General features: G+C 47.0%; 1 protein-coding gene across 1 annotated transcript in view; it reads left to right on the top strand.

Moving 5' to 3' along the window:
* The first annotated feature begins 291 nt into the window (after positions 1-291).
* The window catches only part of LOC110533265 (relaxin receptor 2-like), a 136,291-nt gene continuing 124,769 nt past the window's right edge, over positions 292-11,813 (top strand). The window contains exons 1-2 of the mRNA XM_036934549.1: positions 292-301; positions 3,699-3,848. Coding sequence (XP_036790444.1) covers positions 292-301; positions 3,699-3,848 — 160 coding nt within the window. The remainder of the gene's footprint in view (positions 302-3,698; positions 3,849-11,813) is intronic.

The raw sequence follows: 11,813 nt of genomic DNA, 5'->3' as shown, positions 1-11,813 counted from the left end.
TAATGATGTTGGAAGGTGTACGTAATGATGTTGGCAGGCGTGTGTAAGGATGTTGGAAGGTGTACGTAATGATGTTGGCAGGTGTGCGTAATGATGTTGGCAGGCGTGTGTAATGATGTTGGAAGGTGTACGTAATGATGTTGGCAGGTGTGCGTAATGATGTTGGCAGGTGTACGTAATGATGTTGACAGGTGTACGTAATGATGTTGGAAGGTGTATGTAATGATGTTGGCAGGTGTGCGTAATGATGTTGGCAGGCGTGTGTAATGATGTTGGAAGGTGTACGTAATGATGTTGGCAGGTGTGCGTAATGATGTTGGCAGGTGTACGTAATGATGTTGACAGGTGTACATAATGATGTTGTCAGGTGTATGTAATGATGTTGGCAGGTGTACGTAATGATGTTGGCAGGTGTATGTAATGATGTTGGCAGGTGTACGTAATGATGTTGGCAGGTGTACGTAATGATGTTGGCAGGTGTACATAATGATGTTGTCAGGTGTACATAATGATGTTGGCAGGTGTACGTAATGATGTTGGCAGGTGTATGTAATGATGTTGGCAGGTGTACATAATGATGTTGGCAGGTGTACGTAATGATGTTGGCAGGTGTATGTAATGATGTTGGCAGGTGTACGTAATGATGTTGGCAGGTGTACATAATGATGTTGGCAGGTGTACGTAATGATGTTGGCAGGTGTACGTAATGATGTTGGCAGGTGTACGTAATGATGTTGTCAGGTGTACATAATGATGTTGGCAGGTGTACGTAATGATGTTGTCAGGTGTACATAATGATGTTGGCAGGTGTACGTAATGATGTTGGCAGGAGTGTGCAGTGCTGGGGGCCTGACGCCCATGTTGCCCTCAGATTACACAGACCAAGGAATTTTGAAAACAAACGCAATTTTGATAAACTCTCATATCTACTGGGTGAAATACCACAGTGTGCCGTCACAGCTGCAAGATTTGTGACCTGTTGCCACAAGAAAAGGGCAACCAGTGAAGAACAAACACCATTGTAAATACAACCCATATTTATGCTAATTTACTTTCCCTTTTGTATGTACCTATTTGCACATCGTTACAACACTGTATATAGACGTAATATGACATTTGTAATGTCTTTATTATTTTGAAACTTCTGTTGACTGTTAATTTTTATTGTTTATTTCATTTTTGTTTATAAATCTACCTCACTTGCTTTGGCAATGTTTACATATGTTTCCCATGCCAATAAAGCACCTTGAATTGAATTGAATTGAATTGAATAGAATTGAATATAGAGAGCTCACTGACTAGGGAGGAACTATGACAAGACATAGCTGGGTGTTAGGAATGTAAGGTAACACTGCCTCTCAAATGATACCTCACAACGCTGAGAAGGACCGAGTCAGGGTCTGTTGCAATCTAACCTATTGTAACAGCTGTAAGAGAAAGGCCTGAAACTAAATCCTACTACATACTGGTCTGGAACTGGTTCTCTTACATACTGGTCTGAAACTAGATCCCCTACATACTGGTCTGAAACTAGATCCCCCTACAACATACTGGTCTGGAACTAGTTCTCTTGCATACTGGTCTGAAACTAGATCCCCTACATACTGGTCTGAAACTAGATCCCCTACATACTGGTCTGAAATTAGATCTCTTACATACTGGTCTGAAATTAGATCTCTTACATACTGGTCTGAAACTAGTTCTCTGACATACTGGTCTGAAACTAAATCTCTTACATACTGGTCTGAAACTAGATCCCCTATAACATACTGGTCTCAAACTAGATCCCCTACATACTGGTCTGAAATTAGATCCCTTGCATACTGGTCTGAAACTAGTTCTCTTACATACTGGTCTGAAACTAGATCCCCTACAACATACTGGTCTGAAACTAAATTCCCTTCATACTGGTCTGAAACTAAATACCACTACATACTGGTCTGAAACTAGATCCCCCTACATACTGGTCTGGAACTAGATCCCCTACATACTGGTCTGAAACTAGATCCCCCTACAACATATGGGTCTGAAACTAGATCCCCTACATACTGGTCTGAAACTAGTTATCTTACATACTGGTCTGAAACTAGATCCCATACAACATACTGGTCTGAAATTAAATCCCCTACAACATACTGGTCTGAAACCAGATCCCACTACATACTGGTCTGGAACTAGATCCTCTACATACTGGTCTGAAACTAAATACCACTACATACTGGTCTGAAACTAGATCCTCTACATACTGGTCTGAAACTAGATCCCCCTACAACATACCGGTCTGAAACTAGATCCTCTACATACTGGTCTGAAACTAGATCCCCTACATACTGGTCTGAAACTAGATCCCCCTACAACATACTGGTCTGAAACTAGATCCCCCTTCAACATACTGGTCTGAAACGAGATCCCCTACAAACTGGTCTGAAACTAGATCCCCTACATACTGGTCTGAAACCAGATCCCCTACATACTGGTCTGAAACTAGATCCCACTACATACTGGTCTGAAACCAGATCCTCTACATACTGGTCTGAAGCCAGATCCCACTACATACTGGTCTGGAACTAGATCCCTCTACATACTGGTCTGGAACTAGATCCCTCTACATACTGGTCTGGAACTCGATCCCCTACATACTGGTCTTAAACTAGATCCCCTACATACTGGTCTGAAACTAGATCCCCCTACAACATACTGGTCTGAAACTAGATTCCTGGACTGGTCCCTCCCTCCCTCCCTCCCTCCCTCCCTCCCTCCCTCCCTCCCTCCCTCCCTCCCTCCCTCCAACCCCCCTCCCTCCCTCCCTCCTCTCTCCCACCTCCCTCCCTCCTCTCTCCCACCTCCCTCCCTCGTTAGTCAGTAGAGTGGCAGGATCAGACAGTTCTCCTGCCGGGAGATGTGATGTCTCCTCTTCATCCATCCCTCTCCTCTTCATCCCTCCCTCCCTTCCTCCCTCCCACCCCAGACTGTTCTCCTGCCGGGAGATGTGAGTGGAGGGAGGTGTTTGTTATAAACCTTCTAATCTCTAGGCAGTTACAGGATGTTCTGGAGCTTAAACCCATGAGATGATCGTAAAAAACACCACTTTAGTAGAGCTTTTCACTATTATTATGAGGTGATTCTACATTTAGCTGTTGTTGTTGTTGTTGTTGTTGTTGTAATAGGTTGTTTATAGCACTGCTGTTGAATGGAATGCACAAAGGGGAATTTAAAAAAAGTACTCCCTTATCTGCTAATACGGAAACAATAGTCTTTAAATCGGGAGTTTGTGTTGAGTTCATCACAGTAAACACATGTTATTTTCTTTCATTCATGTTTGTATCTGTTATCTACCTTTTGGCATATTCATTAACAGTGGTAAATGTTCATTTCTTCCCTTCATCTACTAACAGTGGTATGGCAGAAGCACACTCTTTTGAGAACAGCCATAATGATGACACCACGCTGTCATTGTAATTATGCGTCTATTAATAAGTTGACTAAATATGAGCTCTTGCGCAGCGTGACGTGAAACGCTCTCATATGGATATATTTAGCCAACCTTAAACGGTGCGGTTGGGACCTGTTATAACACGATAACGAAATGTTTATAGATGTGTAAATAAATGTGTATTGGCTATGAAGTCAAAGTATATCATTACAGTATATTTAAATGTCCTTATAATGCCCCCCCCCCCCCCCCCCCTCTCCTCCAGCTGCAGCGATGGTGTCCAGCAGGACGGCAGTAGAGAGCAGTTGTCCTCTGGGGCAATTCCCCTGTGGTAACGTGACGGTGTGTCTGCACCAAGCTCTGCAGTGTGATGGACACAGAGACTGCCCCAATGGAGCCGACGAGGAAAACTGTGGTGAGAGAGGGAGAGAGGAAGAGGAGGAGGAGGAGAGAGACAGAGAGAGAAAGAGTGTGTGTGTGTGCGTGTGTGTGTGTGTGTGTGTGTGTGTGTGTGTTACGTACCCTTCGTTCCATGACGTACCATTTTCCCCTAATATTTTCGCACATGTCCGTTTTGGATGAGACTTAATTATCCTATTTTTTTTATACTTTGTTTTTAATTTTGACACCAGAATAAATGTTTCTGACTCATTTAATTTCATGTCTCTGGCTCATTTCAACCATAGAAGTTGTTAATTTTGATTTAGTTGCTCATTTAACTAATTGAATCAGCTGTGTTAGGTTAGGGGTTTGGCGCTCCAGATCAACCCTGATGTAGGAGGTACCAGAAGGCAATGGAGGGGCTTGGACTGGTAGATCTCCAGATCAACCCTGATGTAGAAGGTACCAGAAGGCAATAGAGGGGCTTGGACTGGTAGATCTCCAGATCAACCCTGATGTAGAAGGTACCAGAAGGCAATAGAGGGGCTTGGACTGGTAGATCTCCAGATCAACCCTGATGTAGAAGGTACCAGAAGGCAATAGAGGGGCTTGGACTGGTAGATCTCCAGATCAACCCTGATGTAGAAGGTACCAGAAGGCAATAGAGGGGCTTGGACTGGTAGATCTCCAGATCAACCCTGATGTAGAAGGTACCAGAAGGCAATAGAGGGGTTTGGACTGGTAGATCTCCAGATCAACCCTGATGTAGAAGGTACCAGAAGGCAATAGAGGGGCTTGGACTGGTAGATCTCCAGATCAACCCTGATGTAGAAGGTACCAGAAGGCAATAGAGGGGTTTGGACTGGTAGATCTCCAGATCAACCCTGATGTAGAAGGTACCAGAAGGCAATAGAGGGGTTTGGACTGGTAGATCTCCAGATCAACCCTGATGTAGAAGGTACCAGAAGGCAATAGAGGGGCTTGGACTGGTAGATCTCCAGATCAACCCTGATGTAGAAGGTACCAGAAGGCAATAGAGGGGTTTGGACTGGTAGATCTCCAGATCAACCCTGATGTAGAAGGTACCAGAAGGCAATAGAGGGGTTTGGACAGGTAGATCTCCAGATCAACCCTGATGTAGAAGGTACCAGAAGGCAATAGAGGGGCTTGGACTGGTAGATCTCCAGATCAACAGATGTAGAAGGTACCAGAAGGCAATAGAGGGGCTTGGACTGGTAGATCTCCAGATCAACCCTGATGTAGAAGGTACCAGAAGGCAATAGAGGGGTTTGGACAGGTAGATCTCCAGATCAACCCTGATGTAGAAGGTACCAGAAGGCAATAGAGGGGTTTGGACTGGTAGATCTCCAGATCAACCCTGATGTAGAAGGTACCAGAAGGCAATAGAGGGGCTTGGACTGGTAGATATCCAGATCAACAGATGTAGGAGGTACCAGAAGGCAATAGAGGGGCTTGGACTGGTAGATCTCCAGATCAACCCTGATGTAGAAGGTACCAGAAGGCAATAGAGGGGTTTGGACTGGTAGATCTCCAGATCAACCCTGATGTAGAAGGTACCAGAAGGCAATAGAGGGGTTTGGACTGGTAGATCTCCAGATCAACAGATGTAGAAGGTACCAGAAGGCAATAGAGGGGTTTGGACTGGTAGATCTCCAGATCAACCCTGATGTAGAAGGTACCAGAAGGCAATAGAGGGGTTTGGACTGGTAGATCTCCAGATCAACCCTGATGTAGAAGGTACCAGAAGGCAATAGAGGGGTTTGGACTGGTAGATCTCCAGATCAACCCTGATGTAGAAGGTACCAGAAGGCAATAGAGGGGTTTGGACTGGTAGATCTCCAGATCAACCCTGATGTAGAAGGTACCAGAAGGCAATAGAGGGGTTTGGACTGGTAGATCTCCAGATCAACCCTGATGTAGAAGGTACCAGAAGGCAATAGAGGGGCTTGGACTGGTAGATCTCCAGATCAACCCTGATGTAGAAGGTACCAGAAGGCAATAGAGGGGTTTGGACTGGTAGATCTCCAGATCAACCCTGATGTAGAAGGTACCAGAAGGCAATAGAGGGGTTTGGACTGGTAGATCTCCAGATCAACCCTGATGTAGAAGGTACCAGAAGGCAATAGAGGGGCTTGGACTGGTAGATCTCCAGATCAACCCTGATGTAGAAGGTACCAGAAGGCAATAGAGGGGCTTGGACTGGTAGATCTCCAGATCAACCCTGATGTAGGAGGTACCAGAAGGCAATAGAGGGGTTTGGACTGGTAGATCTCCAGATCAACCCTGATGTAGAAGGTACCAGAAGGCAATAGAGGGGCTTGGACTGGTAGATCTCCAGATCAACCCTGATGTAGAAGGTACCAGAAGGCAATAGAGGGGTTTGGACTGGTAGATCTCCAGATCAACCCTGATGTAGAAGGTACCAGAAGGCAATAGAGGGGCTTGGACTGGTAGATCTCCAGATCAACCCTGATGTAGGAGGTACCAGAAGGCAATAGAGGGGTTTGGACAGGTAGATCTCCAGATCAACAGATGTAGAAGGTACCAGAAGGCAATAGAGGGGTTTGGACAGGTAGATCTCCAGATCAACCCTGATGTAGAAGGTACCAGAAGGCAATAGAGGGGCTTGGACTGGTAGATCTCCAGATCAACAGATGTAGAAGGTACCAGAAGGCAATAGAGGGGTTTGGACAGGTAGATCTCCAGATCAACCCTGATGTAGAAGGTACCAGAAGGCAATAGAGGGGCTTGGACTGGTAGATCTCCAGATCAACCCTGATGTAGGAGGTACCAGAAGGCAATAGAGGGGTTTGGACTGGTAGATCTCCAGATCAACCCTGATGTAGAAGGTACCAGAAGGCAATAGAGGGGTTTGGACTGGTAGATCTCCAGATCAACCCTGATGTAGAAGGTACCAGAAGGCAATAGAGGGGTTTGGACTGGTAGATCTCCAGATCAACAGATGTAGAAGGTACCAGAAGGCAATAGAGGGGCTTGGACTGGTAGATCTCCAGATCAACAGATGTAGGAGGTACCAGAAGGCAATAGAGGGGCTTGGACTGGTAGATCTCCAGATCAACCCTGATGTAGGAGGTACCAGAAGGCAATAGAGGGGTTTGGACTGGTAGATCTCCAGATCAACCCTGATGTAGGAGGTACCAGAAGGCAATAGAGGGGTTTGGACTGGTAGATCTCCAGATCAACCCTGATGTAGAAGGTACCAGAAGGCAATAGAGGGGTTTGGACTGGTAGATCTCCAGATCAACCCTGATGTAGGAGGTACCAGAAGGCAATAGAGGGGCTTGGACTGGTAGATCTCCAGATCAACCCTGATGTAGAAGGTACCAGAAGGCAATAGAGGGGTTTGGACTGGTAGATCTCCAGATCAACCCTGATGTAGAAGGTACCAGAAGGCAATAGAGGGGCTTGGACTGGTAGATCTCCAGATCAACAGATGTAGGAGGTACCAGAAGGCAATAGAGGGGTTTGGACTGGTAGATCTCCAGATCAACCCTGATGTAGAAGGTACCAGAAGGCAATAGAGGGGTTTGGACTGGTAGATCTCCAGATCAACAGATGTAGGAGGTACCAGAAGGCAATAGAGGGGTTTGGACTGGTAGATCTCCAGATCAACCCTGATGTAGGAGGTACCAGAAGGCAATAGAGGGGCTTGGACTGGTAGATCTCCAGATCAACCCTGATGTAGAAGGTACCAGAAGGCAATAGAGGGGTTTGGACTGGTAGATCTCCAGATCAACCCTGATGTAGGAGGTACCAGAAGGCAATAGAGGGGCTTGGACTGGTAGATCTCCAGATCAACCCTGATGTAGAAGGTACCAGAAGGCAATAGAGGGGCTTGGACTGGTAGATCTCCAGATCAACCCTGATGTAGAAGGTACCAGAAGGCAATAGAGGGGCTTGGACTGGTAGATCTCCAGATCAACCCTGATGTAGAAGGTACCAGAAGGCAATAGAGGGGTTTGGACTGGTAGATCTCCAGATCAACAGATGTAGGAGGTACCAGAAGGCAATAGAGGGGCTTGGACTGGTAGATCTCCAGATCAACAGATGTAGGAGGTACCAGAAGGCAATAGAGGGGTTTGGACTGGTAGATCTCCAGATCAACCCTGATGTAGAAGGTACCAGAAGGCAATAGAGGGGCTTGGACTGGTAGATCTCCAGATCAACAGATGTAGGAGGTACCAGAAGGCAATAGAGGGGTTTGGACTGGTAGATCTCCAGATCAACCCTGATGTAGGAGGTACCAGAAGGCAATAGAGGGGTTTGGACTGGTAGATCTCCAGATCAACCCTGATGTAGAAGGTACCAGAAGGCAATAGAGGGGTTTGGACTGGTAGATCTCCAGATCAACAGATGTAGGAGGTACCAGAAGGCAATAGAGGGGCTTGGACTGGTAGATCTCCAGATCAACAGATGTAGGAGGTACCAGAAGGCAATAGAGGGGCTTGGACTGGTAGATCTCCAGATCAACCCTGATGTAGAAGGTACCAGAAGGCAATAGAGGGGCTTGGACTGGTAGATCTCCAGATCAACCCTGATGTAGAAGGTACCAGAAGGCAATAGAGGGGTTTGGACTGGTAGATCTCCAGATCAACAGATGTAGGAGGTACCAGAAGGCAATAGAGGGGCTTGGACTGGTAGATCTCCAGATCAACCCTGATGTAGAAGGTACCAGAAGGCAATAGAGGGGTTTGGACTGGTAGATCTCCAGATCAACAGATGTAGAAGGTACCAGAAGGCAATAGAGGGGCTTGGACTGGTAGATCTCCAGATCAACCCTGATGTAGAAGGTACCAGAAGGCAATAGAGGGGTTTGGACTGGTAGATCTCCAGATCAACAGATGTAGGAGGTACCAGAAGGCAATAGAGGGGCTTGGACTGGTAGATCTCCAGATCAACAGATGTAGAAGGTACCAGAAGGCAATAGAGGGGCTTGGACTGGTAGATCTCCAGATCAACAGATGTAGAAGGTACCAGAAGGCAATAGAGGGGTTTGGACTGGTAGATCTCCAGATCAACCCTGATGTAGAAGGTACCAGAAGGCAATAGAGGGGCTTGGACTGGTAGATCTCCAGATCAACCCTGATGTAGAAGGTACCAGAAGGCAATAGAGGGGCTTGGACTGGTAGATCTCCAGATCAACAGATGTAGAAGGTACCAGAAGGCAATAGAGGGGTTTGGACTGGTAGATCTCCAGATCAACCCTGATGTAGAAGGTACCAGAAGGCAATAGAGGGGCTTGGACTGGTAGATCTCCAGATCAACCCTGATGTAGAAGGTACCAGAAGGCAATAGAGGGGCTTGGACTGGTAGATCTCCAGATCAACCCTGATGTAGAAGGTACCAGAAGGCAATAGAGGGGTTTGGACTGGTAGATCTCCAGATCAACCCTGATGTAGAAGGTACCAGAAGGCAATAGAGGGGCTTGGACTGGTAGATCTCCAGATCAACCCTGATGTAGAAGGTACCAGAAGGCAATAGAGGGGTTTGGACTGGTAGATCTCCAGATCAACCCTGATGTAGAAGGTACCAGAAGGCAATAGAGGGGTTTGGACTGGTAGATCTCCAGATCAACCCTGATGTAGAAGGTACCAGAAGGCAATAGAGGGGCTTGGACTGGTAGATCTCCAGATCAACCCTGATGTAGAAGGTACCAGAAGGCAATAGAGGGGCTTGGACTGGTAGATCTCCAGATCAACCCTGATGTAGGAGGTACCAGAAGGCAATAGAGGGGCTTGGACTGGTAGATCTCCAGATCAACCCTGATGTAGAAGGTACCAGAAGGCAATAGAGGGGTTTGGACTGGTAGATCTCCAGATCAACCCTGATGTAGAAGGTACCAGAAGGCAATAGAGGGGCTTGGACTGGTAGATCTCCAGATCAACAGATGTAGAAGGTACCAGAAGGCAATAGAGGGGCTTGGACTGGTAGATCTCCAGATCAACAGATGTAGAAGGTACCAGAAGGCAATAGAGGGGTTTGGACTGGTAGATCTCCAGATCAACCCTGATGTAGAAGGTACCAGAAGGCAATAGAGGGGCTTGGACTGGTAGATCTCCAGATCAACCCTGATGTAGAAGGTACCAGAAGGCAATAGAGGGGCTTGGACTGGTAGATCTCCAGATCAACCCTGATGTAGAAGGTACCAGAAGGCAATAGAGGGGTTTGGACTGGTAGATCTCCAGATCAACCCTGATGTAGAAGGTACCAGAAGGCAATAGAGGGGTTTGGACTGGTAGATCTCCAGATCAACCCTGATGTAGGAGGTACCAGAAGGCAATAGAGGGGCTTGGACTGGTAGATCTCCAGATCAACAGATGTAGGAGGTACCAGAAGGCAATAGAGGGGCTTGGACTGGTAGATCTCCAGATCAACAGATGTAGGAGGTACCAGAAGGCAATAGAGGGGTTTGGACTGGTAGATCTCCAGATCAACCCTGATGTAGAAGGTACCAGAAGGCAATAGAGGGGCTTGGACTGGTAGATCTCCAGATCAACCCTGATGTAGAAGGTACCAGAAGGCAATAGAGGGGCTTGGACTGGTAGATCTCCAGATCAACAGATGTAGAAGGTACCAGAAGGCAATAGAGGGGCTTGGACTGGTAGATCTCCAGATCAACAGATGTAGAAGGTACCAGAAGGCAATAGAGGGGTTTGGACTGGTAGATCTCCAGATCAACCCTGATGTAGGAGGTACCAGAAGGCAATAGAGGGGCTTGGACTGGTAGATCTCCAGATCAACAGATGTAGGAGGTACCAGAAGGCAATAGAGGGGCTTGGACTGGTAGATCTCCAGATCAACAGATGTAGGAGGTACCAGAAGGCAATAGAGGGGTTTGGACTGGTAGATCTCCAGATCAACCCTGATGTAGAAGGTACCAGAAGGCAATAGAGGGGCTTGGACTGGTAGATCTCCAGATCAACCCTGATGTAGAAGGTACCAGAAGGCAATAGAGGGGCTTGGACTGGTAGATCTCCAGATCAACAGATGTAGAAGGTACCAGAAGGCAATAGAGGGGCTTGGACTGGTAGATCTCCAGATCAACAGATGTAGAAGGTACCAGAAGGCAATAGAGGGGTTTGGACTGGTAGATCTCCAGATCAACCCTGATGTAGAAGGTACCAGAAGGCAATAGAGGGGTTTGGACTGGTAGATATCCAGATCAACCCTGATGTAGGAGGTACCAGAAGGCAATAGAGGGGTTTGGACTGGTAGATCTCCAGATCAACAGATGTAGGAGGTACCAGAAGGCAATAGAGGGGCTTGGACTGGTAGATCTCCAGATCAACCCTGATGTAGAAGGTACCAGAAGGCAATAGAGGGGCTTGGACTGGTAGATCTCCAGATCAACCCTGATGTAGAAGGTACCAGAAGGCAATAGAGGGGCTTGGACTGGTAGATATCCAGATCAACCCTGATGTAGAAGGTACCAGAAGGCAATAGAGGGGTTTGGACTGGTAGATCTCCAGATCAACCCTGATGTAGAAGGTACCAGAAGGCAATAGAGGGGCTTGGACTGGTAGATCTCTAGATCAACCCTGATGTAGGAGGTACCAGAAGGCAATAGAGGGGCTTGGACTGGTAGATCTCCAGATCAACAGATGTAGGAGGTACCAGAAGGCAATAGAGGGGTTTGGACTGGTAGATCTCCAGATCAACCCTGATGTAGAAGGTACCAGAAGGCAATAGAGGGGTTTGGACTGGTAGATCTCCAGATCAACAGATGTAGGAGGTACCAGAAGGCAATAGAGGGGTTTGGACTGGTAGATCTCCAGATCAACAGATGTAGAAGGTACCAGAAGGCAATAGAGGGGCTTGGACTGGTAGATCTCCAGATCAACCCTGATGTAGAAGGTACCAGAAGGCAATAGAGGGGCTTGGACTGGTAGATCTCCAGATCAACAGATGTAGGAGGTACCAGAAGGCAATAGAGGGGCTTGGACTGGTAGATCTCCAG

Source organism: Oncorhynchus mykiss, chromosome 10 (assembly GCF_013265735.2).
Source record: "Oncorhynchus mykiss isolate Arlee chromosome 10, USDA_OmykA_1.1, whole genome shotgun sequence".
NCBI lineage: Eukaryota > Metazoa > Chordata > Actinopteri > Salmoniformes > Salmonidae > Oncorhynchus > Oncorhynchus mykiss.
Note: the sequence above shows the minus strand (reverse complement) of the source record. Positions and strands in the feature narration are given on the sequence as shown.